The 15719-nt window shown below is 42.2% G+C and overlaps 1 protein-coding gene across 4 annotated transcripts in view; it reads right to left on the bottom strand.

Moving 5' to 3' along the window:
• ATP9B (ATPase phospholipid transporting 9B (putative)) overlaps positions 1–15719 on the bottom strand; it is a 302366-nt gene that overhangs the window by 75018 nt on the left and 211629 nt on the right. For all 4 annotated transcript variants that reach the window (XM_003280182.4, XM_030810244.1, XM_030810246.1 and 1 more), the window contains one exon: positions 2461–2573. In XM_003280182.4, coding sequence (XP_003280230.2) covers positions 2461–2573 — 113 coding nt within the window. The remainder of the gene's footprint in view (positions 1–2460; positions 2574–15719) is intronic.

Genomic DNA, 15719 nt, shown 5'->3' on the forward strand with positions numbered 1-15719 from the left:
AGAGGACACTCCCCACGACCCCAACAGGGCGTCAAATGTTTCTTCAGTTAACTTCGGAGTAACTCATGACAATCCTCCTTAGAAACCAAGGCTCTCACGCTTGGACTGGGTGAACAGATCCAATGAACTGTGAATCTCCTGCCCATCAAATTACAGTGCTGTCTAATGAAGGGTTTAACCTTCTCCTCAGCTGGTGCTGCCTTTCGGTGAGGACCCAGCCCATCTGCGCCTGCTCACGCTGCTGCGCGACAGCAAACTCAGCTGGCTCCCTCCTTCCAAACCACGTGATGTTGATTGATGCTTGTACAATTTAATTTCACACAAATTCCATGAAAGATTACGCCCTCTATCACCAAATGCCTCCAGTGGGGAAATATAATCAGGTTATAAAAGATTTGTGTTGCACGGCAGTGGACCTACTAGACTCCTGTCATCTTAGTAATAAAACAGAATACCAATAGAGAATCAGATCAATTTCACATAAGAAGTACTGTCTGTTCAACTAACAGAAGCTTCCAGCAAAAGTGATTTTAAAAGTCCTCTTAGATGGAAGCACAATAAATATTTACTGTGTTTATATAATGATGCTTCATCTTTTCTGCTTTTAATTTTTTCCTAGTAACTTATTTGAAGCTATTAAAATTACATTCATAGATAATTTTTTTTTTAAAAAGCAGATCTCATCTGGTACTATTTCAACACAGACACAGATCCCTGGGAGATCTGTGTATTCCTTCTCCTTTTAAGATTTTTCTTCTATTAATAAATATCCTGGGTTACAAACATTCCATATCTAAATGAATTACATCCAAAATAGTAAGGTGTTTGGCTGTGTACATATGTTTGTTTGCTTATGTGTGTGGATAAACATTCCATATGCTAAATATATACACATATGAGACTTCTTCTATTTGACAGCATGCCGACAGTAAAGCTTATGCCAGACTGGTAGCAAGTATACAAGAAAGAGAAGGTTTTCAAAAAACTGAATACAATGCTGACCACGGAATACTACTCTGGAGTTGTCAACAGTAGAAATGCAGCAATGGGAAAGTGTCATTTAGTCTAGTCTCTGCGAAAATCAAGTTTGAAACAAATCACTGTAAATACAAAAAGTCTCCTAGACTCCACAGCTGACATCGCCAGGTGGCCTCTGCAAATCTGGGCAGCATTGCCATGCAGCGCTGGGAACTGTCACTCCCCAGGGTGGGCTGTGTACACTTTTGAACCTGATAGGCCTTAGCTCATTATTATGTGGATTACTATATTCAGAATAAATCAACAGGCAGAAAAAGGGCCTCAGAAAGTGTAAATTTGTGACGCACACTGCAGCCTTGTCTGCTAGTCTCTTAAATTGATTCTCTCAGATCTCCAGGTTTGATGACACTGAATCAGTGACTTCAAATTATGACAGGCACAAAAAAATGCAAACGAATGACAAGGAAACACTTCTCAGGGCCAGGGATGTGCTCAGTGTGGTGGCTCTGAGGTGCCTACTTGCGGGAATGAGGCTGTTAGGATGACTTGGGGCCATGGACAGACTCTGTACACAACCCACTGCTGTAAAATCTCCGGCAAGTGGTACAACCTCTAGGCTAAATCCGGTTTTAAAAGCAAATACAGGTTGAGTATCCCTGATCCAAAAATCTAAAATTGGAAATGTTCTAAAACTCGAAGCTTTTTGAATGCCATTGATGCTCAAAGGGATGTTCAGATAAGGGATTACAGGTGTTCAACCAGTAAGGATAATGCAAATATTCCAAATCTGAAAAAAATCCAGAATCCAACACATTTCTGGTCCTAAGCATTTTGAATAAGGGATACTCAACCTCTAATTCCTGTTCTCAGAACTTCAGAGAGCTTCGGCCCCAACGAAAGGCAGAGTCCTTATCAATTAGGGGCACATAATAAATATTTACAGATGAAAGAATGTGATATTTGAGCTGCATGTCATAATACAATAATGAAGAACACCTACAGATGAAACATCACCACCCGGGCACTGATGACAGGAAGGTGAGTGACAGATATGAGGTTCCTAACACTATGGTGTCTACTTTTGTCCACCGAAAAGGCAAAAAAAGAATTTACCTTTAAAAATATGAAAACATTTTATTATAGAGAAAAACAGGACTGTTAGAAAACATATTGATGTAGTATCCTACTGAATATTCTTCAAATACAATGTTTACTGAATAATGTTTTACAAATAACTCACTAGTAAAATGTAGTATGAATAAATGACTTAAGCACATTATGCCTTCTACAATTTCACTCATGTACAAACACTCATCAAAGACGATTTCCTGATTCGTATATTCGAAAGGAAGACTGAAGTAGCAGGATGTTAAGACCACCGAGAAGTGTGCTAATCTACAGATGGGAACACACGAGGCTTGGCTGGACTCATGGCGCGGGATGTGTGTGGAAGCAGACCCCGTGCAGGAGGAACCCACTTACCTGTGAGTAGGAGTCCCTGACATGGCTCTGGATCTCGTCCATCGTGTCGGCGCCATAGGACACGGTACCCAGGTGCAGCCGCTTAAATATCATTTCATTCTGGGTGAGGGTTCCTAGGATAAAGGGGACAACAACAAACACATTAACGCAGGAGGCCTGCCGGGAAGGCCCAGCTTTCCTACTATGCAGGCAGGCTGCACATCCATGTGCTGAAGCAGCTGGGATGCCCGACTGTATAATACAAAGTAGCGTTAAGGTTGTTACTTGCTACTATTTTCATTTTCATTTTAATAGGAAGAACAAGATATTTTCTCCCTAGCATGTCAAGGTACCTTTATAACATTTTTGTGGTTTTTTTTTTTTTTTTGAGACTGGGTCTCACTCTGTTGCCCAGGCTGGAGTGCAGTGGCATTATCACAGCTCACTGCAGCCTCCACCTCCTGGGCTCAAGTGATCCACCTGCCTCAGCTTCCTGAATAGCTGGGACTACAGGCGCATGACAACACACCCAGCTAATTTTTTTGTTTTTTGTAGAGGCAGGGACTCCCTACATCACCCAGCCTGGTCTCAAGCGATCCTTCTGTCTTGGCCTCCTAAAGCGTTGTGATTATAGACGTGAGCCACTGCACACGCAGCCTCTAACAACGTTTAATAATGGGAAGGGTTCTAGTTATATGAAGAAAGTCCAGTCATTGCCTTTCAGCTCAGATCTGTTATTTGGAACAAATGCAACTTTTGCCTGCTCTGAAAGAGGCAGACATAAAACTAGAAAACTGAGTCACCACCTTTATAATTACAATATAGAACACTGCCTGAGAAAGACATCAACGAGCCCCAAATTAGGGTGTCCATTAATTTTTTTAAAAAACCTATTTAAAAAAATTAGGTCTTTTTAGCTGAACAGAAACGGATATTCCAGATGTGTTTAATCCTTAGCATGTATGTGCATCCCTTGGAATGACAGACAGGAGGTCTGTGAAAGAGAGGACAGCTTTTCTTTAGTATTTTCCAAATACTGGGCTATCTGAATATGCTTCCCTAATGCCTGCTCCTCAGTGGACCAAGGCAGAAGTACCACAGTCCTTACTTAGGAGGACTGCCAGAAAAGTTGGGCCATGTATTAGGTGACAAAGAGATCTCACTTAACCTAAAAATATGCATATTACATATGCATATGTTTTATTTATTTGGCTTTATAGAAGCAAAGTAGCATAGGGAAGCTCAAATACCCTCTGGATATGTATGTAGCATGCTGTGATGCGTGGTGCTTTCACCTTGTCCCGGGGGGGGAGGGGGGGTGGGGGGGTGTCTCTGCACTTATTTCACAGCACATCCAAGAAGGGTTATCCACAGATACTGATGATGTTCTAAATCTGAGTATGAAGAATGACACAGCCAATTGACTGCAATAAAAGTTGGACTTTTCACATGGTTGCAAAACATCCATAAAAATATTCACTCACGTTTATGTTCTTTGGCACGCATGGTACTGGAATATAACCCAAACTATTTTCATGTCTATGGTACCCTCTAAGTGTGTGAGGATTAGAGCACAAAGTGAATCCCAAGACATCAGTTCGGATCAGAACTCAAGAGGTCAGCCGGCTCAGAGCCTTCCATCAGGACACAGCACTTACTTTCAAAGACAAGGAAAATAGAGCTTACAATTACCATTTTAGAGATTGTTTTGATAAATGCTCTTAAAAGAGTGAATATAACAAAGTTTTAGAAATTCCAAACAGCAGCTAACTATCTACCTGAGATGCTTGTCAGTTCTATAGATTTTGCCTTCCACAATGTTTTATGTAGCACCTTTAAACTGGCTGTGCTCTGTGTACCTTGAAAAGATGTCTCCAAGTTTCATAAATCTGAGTGGAAACAAAATCATCAAAATTACATGAGAGGCAGTTTACAACTTTTTGTTTTGTCATGGTACCCTTGTTACATAAGTAGAATTAACTTAAAATACTAGGCTATATTAAGTAATGCAGTTAGTAACAATTTGGTCTCCAACTAACATAATCAAGTTCTACAAGTGCTTTACACATTTTTTTGTTTGTTTTTTGAGACGGAGTTGTGCAGTGGCACGATCTCGGCTCACTGCAATCTCTGCCTCCTGGGTTCAAGCAATTCTCCTGCCTCAGCCTCCCCAGTAGCTGGGATTACAGACACGCGCCACCATGCCCAGCTAATTTTTGTATTTTTAGTAGAGCCAGGGTTTCACCATGTTGGCCAGGCTGGTCTGGAACTCCTGACCTCAGGTGATCTGCCCGCCTTGGCCTCCCAAAGTGCTGGGATAACAGGTGTGAGCCACCACACCTGGCCTATGAGTGCTTTAAATAGCAAAAATGTGAGATGAAAAATGATAGTTCTATCACTGCCAACAGGTAAAAGATAATGAAACCTTACATTAATTCATATTAGGGTAAGTACCAAGTTTGCCTCTATTATGTGTGCCCAAGTAAGCAGCTCTCTGAAAAATTATTTAACAAATGTACTAAGTTAAAAACATTTTACTTAGCAGATTGAGATAACAAAGTATTTCCTTTAGACTTTTTTTCTCTTAGTGTGAAGCATGATAATTTAGGGTGGGGAATGGTAATGAGGCATAAATCCTGTGTAGTTTGTAAACAGGACTATGATTAATGCCACTTTTTTTAATCCAACTTTTTTATTACTAACAATTTCATATGTAAAGTTAAAAGAATATTGTAATGAACACCTGTATAGCTCCTACCAAGAGTGAACAATTACTTCTTTAGGATTTTAAATGACTGTGCAAGTATGCAAAGAACCCTAAAGAAAGAAATAGCATTTCATTTTCCATCCAGTCCTCGCTCAGTATGTTTGTTGGGTGGCTGTGACAGGCCCTGGGTGTGCAGTCAGCTGCAAGTGCAGAGCTCCCACTGGGATGCGAGGTGCTGTTGTCCACGGCCCCCCAGCCCGAGGCTCAAGTCTCAGTGTCCTCACAAAGGGGTTTGTGTCCTCACCGTAACACACATGCAACCCACAGCCCAGCCTCGCCTCTCCCTCAACAGCCTGCACCTCCCTGTCCTTCAGCACCTGCTGAGACATCCACAAGGGGCCTGTCTGGTGCCGCTGGCCTCTCCCTACGGGTATCTTAACTGAGAAGGGAAAGACCTCCCACTCAGCCTCCTCACTGTGCAAGCACTGCAGGGTGGTCCAAGGATGACACGAGGGCACCCAGGTGACATGCCTGACCCAGTCAGTCCTAAATAAACGAGAGCTACTCTTCCACAGCCACCATCACCACCACCATCCTTTCCTCACTTTCAGGATTCAACTACCTCCCAAACGTTCTCAATCCTCTCAACCCCACCTCAGACATGGAGTGCACCCCTCCTGAAGCTCCTTCGCTTTGCCCTCTCACCACGTGTCCTGACTGCAGCCTCTTCTGTGGCTTCCTGAGCTCAGCTCTAACATTCTTTAACCTACCTTCCCAGCAGTGCTATTTCCGAAGACAAACACCTCTCCATTCTAGTGCGTTGCTTTTAGTGACCATCCGTGCCTTGCCACTGCTTACAAATCAAAGCACCCACTCCTTAGATGGAGACAAGGCTCTGCACAGCCTGGCCTATGGCTGCTCCTCATGGTACAGCACAGGGCTCCAGAGAGCTGCCCATCTGCAGCAGGAGCTACAGTTCTCCAAACAGACAGTGACTCCCACATTCCCATGAATATCAAGTTAACTGAGAATTTGTGTATTCATTTGGCAAAAACTCATGGAAATGCATCACTACCCATTGAGCTTGGGAGTAGATAACCCTGGGTCCAAATCCTGCCGTAAGCTGCAGGCCGCATAACTTCAGAGTTGATTTAAGCTCTCCAAGCCTCAGTTTATTCACCTGCAAAATACGAAATACACCTCGTATGTTGCATGGATAAAAATGAATAAGACAATGCACAAAGTGCCCCAAACACAAGGAGGGTGAGGACTCCTTTCCTAAAGAACCCCACAGCATAATAGGGAGAGAGGCTGCAAGAGATCATGCTACTGAGAGGCACTAATGCAGGGTCCACGTGGTGCAGTCACAGGAGACGGCAGAGAGGGGGCAGGGACTGCTCCCAGGAGTGATGGCATCTGACCTGTGACTTGAAGAATTAATATGAATTTACTAGTGGTTTCCACAAGAGAAGCGCTCCAGGAAGAGGGAGCTGTATGTGGCTCGCACATGGGTCTAGGAGCAAAGACAAATGCCTGTGAATGGAAAAGACACACACAAGAGAAGGGCTGGAGAGGGAGGAGTGGGTGAGGAGCTCTCTAGGTCCCATTAAGAGAGCACAGCGAAGCAGAGAGCCTCCTGTCCACCAAGAGGGCATGCAGAGCCAGGCTCAGGAGTCCCAGCTTCATTCTGGATGGGCCCTGTCCAGGTAACAGAGTTAACTGAGGCATTATTCTAAGGACAGAGTGGTGGGGGTCAAATGTGGGGGAAAGAACTGGTAACAAGGTCTAAGTTAGGGATGATGTGGCAGCAGGCATCAACATAGAAAGGAAGAGGCAAATGCATGAAATCTTCAGAAGTCTAGAAAAGAGCATCAACTGGACTTGGGAACTGAATGTGGAGGCTCTGGATCCAAGACCTCGAAGAGCAGCTCAGGCTGACTGCCTTGCTCAGGGTGGCTGGCCCTCAACAAAAAACAGGAATTAAGAAAGTAGACAGCTTTGGGAAAGGGGAGAACACACAGATGGTGGGTCTGAAGTGGCTATGGGACAGCCACTCTGCCTCCTGCGAAGGAGGAACATCTTTCCTCATACTGATGTTCTGTTCCCATATCCTCTTTGGTGCAACGCCAACTTCTAGGTTCTGTATCCACTGAAAAATTCCCCGGCCGGGCGCGGTGGCTCACGCTTGTAATCCCAGCACTTTGGGAGGCCGAGGTGGGCGGATCACGAGGTCAGGAGATCGAGACCACAGTGAAACCCTGTCTCTACTAAAAATACAAAAAAATTAGCCAGGTGTGGTGGCGGATGCCTGTAGTCCCAGGTACTCAGGAGGCTGAGGCAGGAGAATGGCGTGAACCCGGGAGGTGGAGCTTGCAGTGAGCCGAGATTGTGCCACTGCACTCCAGCCTGGGTGACAGAGCGAGACTCCGTCTCAAAAAAAAAAAAAAAAAAAAGAAAAAGAAAAATCCCCCAATACCACACAGTCTTGATGACCGCAGCTTATTTAAGTCTTGAAATCTGGTAGTGAGTCCTTCAACTTTCTTCTTTGTCAAAATCACTTCAGCTATCCTGCTCCTTTGCCTTAAAAATAAATTTGGAAATGATCTTACCTACAAAACAAATCTTGTTAGAAACTGAATTAAACCTGAATATCGAAAAGAGAAGTGACATTTTTAGTGTGTGGAGACTTTAGGTCCATAAGCAAAATCACTCTCTGTTTATTTCGGTCTATTTTGGTTTCTTTCATGAGTGTTACGTAGTTTTCAGCCCACAAGTCCCACACATTTTATATTAGATTCACAGCTAAGTACCGTGCTTTTTTCAAGGAATTATAAACGGCACTGTACTTTTCATTTCAGCTGGCACATATTCACTGCAAGTGTAGACACATCATTGGTTTCTGCATGTGGACAGTCTACCCTGTGACCCTGCTGAACTCAATGGCTCACAGAATTTTTTGTACATTCCTTGGATTTTCTAGGTAGATAATTATGCCATCTGCAGAGAGGGACAATTTTCTTTCTTTAATTTTAACTCAATTTCTTCCTTTCTGATATCCATGCCTTGCATTGCCCTTTCTTACCGTACTGCACTGTCTAGAGTGCTGGCACTGTTGGACAAGTACCCTCGCTTCCTTCCTGACCTACGGAAAGCGTGCGTCTCCATCACACGGAGTGAGGCCTCAGTCTCAGCTCTTTAAGATTCTCTTCAGCAACCTGAGGATGTTCCCCTCTAATCCTTGTTTTCTGAGTTTTCTTCCTAAAGCATGAACGAGGGCTACATTTGTCAGATGCTTTTCTGCATCCCTTCCTGCTCTTTACACCCAGGCCTGTTCTGTTAAGGTCATTGCGGTGTTTCCTTCCTAATTACAGATCAGGCTAGCATTAGATACAATTATTACACGACATTGTAAAGTCTTATCAAGGTGAAACATGAAATGCTAAGTCCCTGAGTAGCTGTTTTATCTCCTTAAACTAAACATAATATAATGTATTTTAAAGTGCAACAAACTTCTCTATTAAGAAGAGAATTTTTGATCTGTAAAGTACAAACCCCTACATCTAAATATAGTAAAATTAAGCTACAGTTCAAGCTATGGTCCTAATGGACACCCACATAGATAGTCATGGAATTCCACATCCCATTTGTCTCACTAAAAAGTAGATATATTACCAAAAATACTCACAATATATAAAATGTGTATTTAATATTTGCTGAGTGCCTCATAACACACGATGAGAACAGCGGGCCGCGTCTTGCTAGTCCCTGTGGTGTCTGGGTCATCTCTGTCTTCTCTCTGGGTCATCTCTGTCTTCTCTCTGGGTCATCTCTGTCTTCTCTCTGGGTCATCTCTGTCTTCTCTCTGGGTCATCTGTGTCTTCTCTCTGGGTCGTCTCTGTCTTCTCTCTGGGTCATCTCTGTCTTCTCTCTGGGTCGTCTCTGTCTTCTCTCTGGGTCGTCTCTGTCTCCTCTCTGGGTCGTCTGTCTCCTCTCTGGGTCGTCTCTGTCTTCTCTCTGGGTCATCTCTGTCTTCTCTCTGGGTCTTTAGCTGCTGAGCGTGCATCTCCGCTATTGCAGTGGAATCTCCAGGAAGGCAGTGTCTGTATTATCCCAACTCTATCCCCAGAACCTGACTGCTAAATAGCAGCCAAAAAAGTTGCTGATTTAAATTTTTTAAAAAGAATGATGATAACGAGCCTAAGTTATGAAACAAGGATGGTGGAAGGTATATAGGAGACTGCTGTAAACAGAAATCAAACACTTGCACTACTGTTTCTGTCCTGGATGAAAATATTTTCTGTGTGGAATCCAAAGTTGGAAATATTATATAAAAAATCCGGAAGATACCTTCTATATTTAGTTCTTTCCTGTCCTTAAAAATAATTAAGATTTATTTGAAAAATCTGTTTTTTACCTTGTTATTGATGTTGCAAAGTGCAGCTAGCATAGGATTCTCACCACAGGTTTGGGAACATGCAGATAAATTTAAAGCCACACAGGATCTTCAGGAAAAAACCACACAATATATAGTAATTGATTTTTGAAACTATGTGCTATTAAGTTATTAATACCTGTCTCACTCCTTCTGGGCTGCTATAACATGGTGGCTCACACCTGTCATTCCAGCACTTTGGGAGGCCAAGATAGGAGGATGGCTTGGGCCCAGGAGTTCAAGACCAGCCTGAGCAACACAGTGAGATTCGATCTTATCAAAAATACAAAAATAAGCTGGGCATGGCGGCACACACCTGTAGTCCCAGCTACTAGGGAGGCTGAGGCAGGAAGATCGACTGAGCTCAGGAGTTTGAGGCTGCAGTGAGCTGTGATCACGACACTGCATTCCAGCCTGAGTCACACAGCAAGACCCTGTCTCAAACCAGCCCAGGTGACAAAGCGAGACCCTGTCTCAAAAGATAAAAATAAAAATAAAAAAATACCATAAACCAAGTGGTTTATAAACAACATTTACTTCTCATAGCTCTCGCAGCTGGGAAATGCAAGATGAGGCACCAGGAGACTTGGCGTCTGATGAGGGCCCTCATCATGGCGGAGCCTTCCTGCAGCATCCTCAGGGGCTAGGAGAGGGAACCTGCCTCCCTAGGACCTTGCTTATAAGGGAACCAATCCCATTCATGGGGGCTCTGCCCCATGACCCAGTCCTCTCTCTTAATCAGTACCATGCCATCTTCTGGGACTCAGTTTCAACACAGGGATTTTAGAGAGAGATGAACATTCAGACCACACGATACCTGAGTGTAATATATCTGCTGTCAGAAACAACAGGGAATATCACTGCATTATGAATAAAGCTATTCTAATGACACATACAAAAATTTAAAAAGAAAATGGGAGGAGAGGCTTGGCATACGTGGAATTTGCCATGTGCGAAAATTCTTTAAACATCATGTACATTCTGCCCTCAGACATGACATAATACCCCCTTTCACTTATACAGTGGGCCAAAAGGCAATGAGAAAAATTGTAGACAGTAAAAGATTCAAGTTTTCTGGATATGAAACTTTATAATAGGTTTTAAATAACACAGTTTTCTTAAAGGAAATCAACGAGTAAGATGGTTATAAACATAATTATGTGCCAATTTCACTTTGCTAGACCAATGTATTTCTGATGCTTTAGTAGGGCAGTTGATTTGAACAGTGAAATGTTGATTTTGGGTGTCTAATGGTCAAAATTTCCACTTTCCTGGTAATAATACCATTTCAACATGTGCAATACACACTAGAAACCCCTCATGGTATGTGGGGCATCAATCTTGCTGTGTGTGTCTGTGTGTACGTGTGTGCTTGCACGCACGGATGCATGCACACATGCCTATAGCTGGAATAAAACCAAAACACACAGAAAATGTCATTTCTGTATGTAAATTTGAAAGATATGAAATGCAAGGAACTTAAATCCAGGAATGTATGTTCTTTTCACCCCTTCTACATTTTTAAAAGAAAATGTTAAATTACCTCAAGAAGACAGTCTCCTGAAAGCCCTGTGGCCATCGCTCCTTTTTGGCAACATGGACCTAGAGCAGCTCCTTCATCTGAGCCCCCACTTCACTCCTCCTCTTGGTGCTGCTGAAACTAATCTGAGCCATATCATTTCAACCATGGGCATGTGAGTATCATTTGTGAAAGACAGGCACTTTAAACAGAACTGAAATATTATCATACCAGAAAGCCACAATAACTCCTCCATGTCAAACAGAAGTCAGGGTTCTAACTTCCAGGTGTCTCGTGTGTCATAGTTTTTTACACTGCTTGTCTGAATTATGGATCCAGGAAAGGTCTCTTGAGCCTCTTTCACTCTACAGCTTTCTCCTCCATCTCTTTCTTCCTTGAAATTGATTTGTTAAAGAACCTGCACTGACGGTTTCAGTTCGCACTTGGCCACTGGCCATTTCTCCTGTGCCTGTGGGCCCTGTGTTTCCTGTGAGCCACGGCTGGGCAAGGCTGGCGAGGCGAGGTTCCGCGGAGACTGCTGCAGCGTGGGGAGTGTCCTTCCATTAGGAAGCAGGGTGTCTGGCTGCCTCCTCTGATGTAAACAGCCGCCCACAATCGATTCCTAGCCCACGAATTCATCATGGGTTGAAAGTGGCATATAGTTGAGGTACTTATCATTGACTTTGGGACATCTTTTTCTGGAGAAGAAAACTCTGGCATTTCTAAATGCAAAAAATCCACATGGACAACAGATGTTTTCCAAAAACAAAATTACATCATTTATAATCACTCCATTCACAGACTCTTTCTAGACAGTAAATCAGGGATTTTAAAGCACTATTGTAATCCAGTGCTTTAGTTAGATGTCCTTTCTCAGCTTCATGGTAGTATTTCAAGTTCTGAGATTCCCAACTTCAGCTATGCTATTATACTTTGCTTCTTACTGCTACTTGGGGAAAACTGAGAGGAATTCTACATGTACGCAAAGACCCCTTGAAAATACTGGAGACCAGATGGCTGTCACAGAAACATACAAGGCGATGCTAAAATACTGAATATAATATCTGTGCATTTATGCATTTAGTTGAAAATAATTTAAAAGATAACTGAAACTTAGGTTTGAACTATTTTTCCTTTTGAGTTATGTTTATAAAGCTTTGTATCTCAGTAGACACCAAAAGTCTTATTCAGTTACTTAATTGGAGCTGGGGGGAATGAAATGGAGAACTGTCTTAGTCCATTTTCTGTTGCTGTAACCAAATACCTGAGACTGGGTAATTAATTTTAAAAAGGAATTTATTTCTTACAGTTCTGGAGGCTGGAAAGTCGGAGGCTGAGGTGCTGCATCTGGTCAGGGCCTTTCTGCTGGTGGGGACTCTCTGCAGAGTCCTGAGGCACTGCAGGCCGCCCCACGATGGGAGCAGGCTCATAAGGGTCAAAGTGGCTTTTATAACAGACCCACTCTTGTGACAACTAACACTCCATGAAAACCCATTGATCCATTCACCCATTAATCCATGAGTAGATTCATTCATTCATGAGAGCAGATCCCTCATGACCCACTTGCCTCTTAGAGGCCCCACTTCTTAATAGTGTCACACTGGGGATGACATTTCAGTAAGAGTTTTGGAGGGGGCAAACAATTCAAACTATACAAGAAATTTAGAATACTTTCTCAAAGCTGAGTAATTTAAAAATACTATAATTTTAGTGTTTGTGTTTAGGTCTATGATCCATTTTGAGTTAGCTTTTGGGTACAAGTGGGATAAGTACCCAACTTCATTTTTTGCATGGGATATCTAGTTGCCCAGCACCATTTGTTGAAAAGACGATTCTTTCTCCATAGAATTATCTTGGCATCCTTGTTGAAAACCCAATGACCATAAGTGTTTGGATTTATTTATGGCCTCTCACTTCTAGTCCATCAATCTATGTGTCTGTCCTTATGCCCGCACCACATACCACATTGTCTTGATTACTGTAGCTTTGTATTAGGTTTTGAAACCAGGAGCTGCTGCCAGGTGTAATGGCTCATGCCTCTAATCCTGGCATTTTGGGTGCTGAGGCACGAGGATCACTTAAGCCCAGGAGATCAAGGCTTCGGTGACCCACAATTGCGCCACTGCACTCCAGCCTGGGTGACAGAGCAAGACTCTGTTTCAAAAACAAAACAAAACAAAACAAACCCCCAACCTCACATCTTTCACCCACCCCCCACTCTGCAGCCCACATTTCTCGGATGCATATGTCTTTTTTTAAAAAAAAAAGAAGAAATCACGAGTTGCAAGTCCTCTAACTTTGTTTGTTTTTCAAGATTGTTGTAGCCATGCTGAATCCCTAGTATCTCCATGTGAATTTCAGAATCAGCCTGCCAATTTATGCAAAGGTAGCTGGGATTTTAATAGGTATTACACAGAACCTATAGATCAAAGAGGCTAGAATTGTTGCCTTCTTAACACAATGAAATATTTTTTGATGCACTGTAAATACAATTGTTTTCTTAATTCTATCTCTGGATAGTTCATTGTTAGCATACAGAAATACAATTTCATTCCTGTGTGTTGATCTTGTGTCCTACAATCTTACCAAATCCCTTTAATTAATAGAGGGCTGGGTGACTCCTGAGGATTTCCTACGGAGATGACCATGTCACACATACGGAGAGTTTTGCCCTCCTTTACAATGTGGATGCCACCTTCTTGCTTTTGCCTAACTGCATTGGTTAGAACCCTGAATGCTCGCAGCAGCATTAGTCATAATAGGCAAAAAGTAGAAACAACCCATGTCCATCACCTTATGAATGGATAAATAAAGTGTGGTGTATCTACATGATGGAATATTATTTGGCAATAAACAGAAATGAGGCACTGATATACGCTACAATACGAATGAACCAGTAAAAGAGTATATGCCGGTGAAGGAGGCCGGCAGGGACTGCATACGTCTGACTCATTTACGTGGAACGCCCAGGACAGGCAAGTCCTCAGAGACAGAAAGTAACCAGGCGCTGCCTGGGGCACGGGCGATGGAAGGGGAGGATGGGGAGTGCCAAGGTTGCTTTTTGGGGTGAAGAGAATGTTTTAAAGTTAGATTGTGGTGAGAGTTGAATAAGAGAGTGATGTATCCTGACAGTTGATCATTTGAATTAAACAAACGAGTGGTATCTTCTAAAATGTTTCTGTTGCTAATCAATCATGTTATCAGTAGCTTAAAACTGATATATTCAAATAAATGATTAACACGTCTCATCAATGAACGATAAAGTTTTTGGGTTTGTTATTCTGTCCATGTGAATAAATGTAATCACACCTTGTTGGGTTAAAGAAACTGCAATACTTATGCAGACATTCCTTCAGGTGAGTGGCACATGTACTTTCTTCACATATGAAGATGAAGCCCAAAAATATTTTTTAAATCTCGATGATTTTTTAATTTCATAACTTGCTAATTTCAGACTTTCCTTCACCTCTTATGCAGTAGTAGAAAACGTAGAGTCTGTAATACAAAATTATTTTTCAAATCTTACTTCAAATGCTCTCCATGATTTCAAACACTGATGATTTCTACAACTTTTGTCATTTTAATATGACAGAAATTAGTATGCCCCCAAGTTGGAAGCTTTGAAAAAGAGAGGAATGAATGCAGCCAGAGAGTAAGCGTGCTGTCACGTCAAAGAGAATCACGGCAGACTCGGCTGTGGTATGTAGCTATATAGACAGAAAATGTCTTTTGACAAAAGGTTTCTGATTTCTTAAAAAAAAAAAAAAGCTACAGCTCTTTAATGAAAAAGAGTTTTTTTGGGACTGTAATGAACAAAGCAGGCAAAGAGGAAATTAATTTCTAGGGAAAAAGTCCTGCAGGCATCATTCTCAGAGTGGCAACAGATGTGACCCACGACTGAGCCGAGGAGACAGTGTCTGTGACACAGCTGCAGAGGTTTCGGACCAGATACTCCTGAACTGTGAACTGGCCTCACCCCTAAACTCTACCACATCATCAGACAAGAGGGAGCCAATGATTTTAATATATAAACAAAGGTAACACTGAGATACGCCACGCACCTAGAGCAATGAACTTTCTTGTTAAACAAAGTAAGACACACACATAGTCAATGGATGTATCAAAACACAAACTTACTTAGACCTTACAAGAAATGGAAACAAAACTTAAGTGATAAGACTAATTTGCCAGTCTTTAAAGTATGCTTTGAATTTTGAAAATATTTGACACTTTTTAAAAGTGAAGCCAAATATATTCAAAGTCAATGACACTGTTTAAAGTGAAGTCAAATATTATATTCAAAGTCAAATACAGTCTCTGCAAATCAGGCTTTCTCTAAACTACGATTCTCAGTACTGTACGCATCAGTTGAGTATCTGCATGTGTTAATATCTCAACTGGCCCAAACACCCCCAAAATGTTAATTACAGCACTCATATCCAAGGACACACATTAGTAAAAACAGTACCAGTAAGGCTACTCATGTTTGTTGTAACTGAATACCTGGTTATTAGCATCATGCATAAGAGACTTGGTTTAAAAAACATTTCCAAGTCTTACCTGTGAGATTTGCTTGCCTCGTATGCACTCACTAGCACACACGTCATGCTTGCCTGACCTTA

The sequence above is a fragment of the Nomascus leucogenys genome, chromosome 4 (genome assembly GCF_006542625.1).
Source record: "Nomascus leucogenys isolate Asia chromosome 4, Asia_NLE_v1, whole genome shotgun sequence".
Lineage (NCBI taxonomy): Eukaryota > Metazoa > Chordata > Mammalia > Primates > Hylobatidae > Nomascus > Nomascus leucogenys.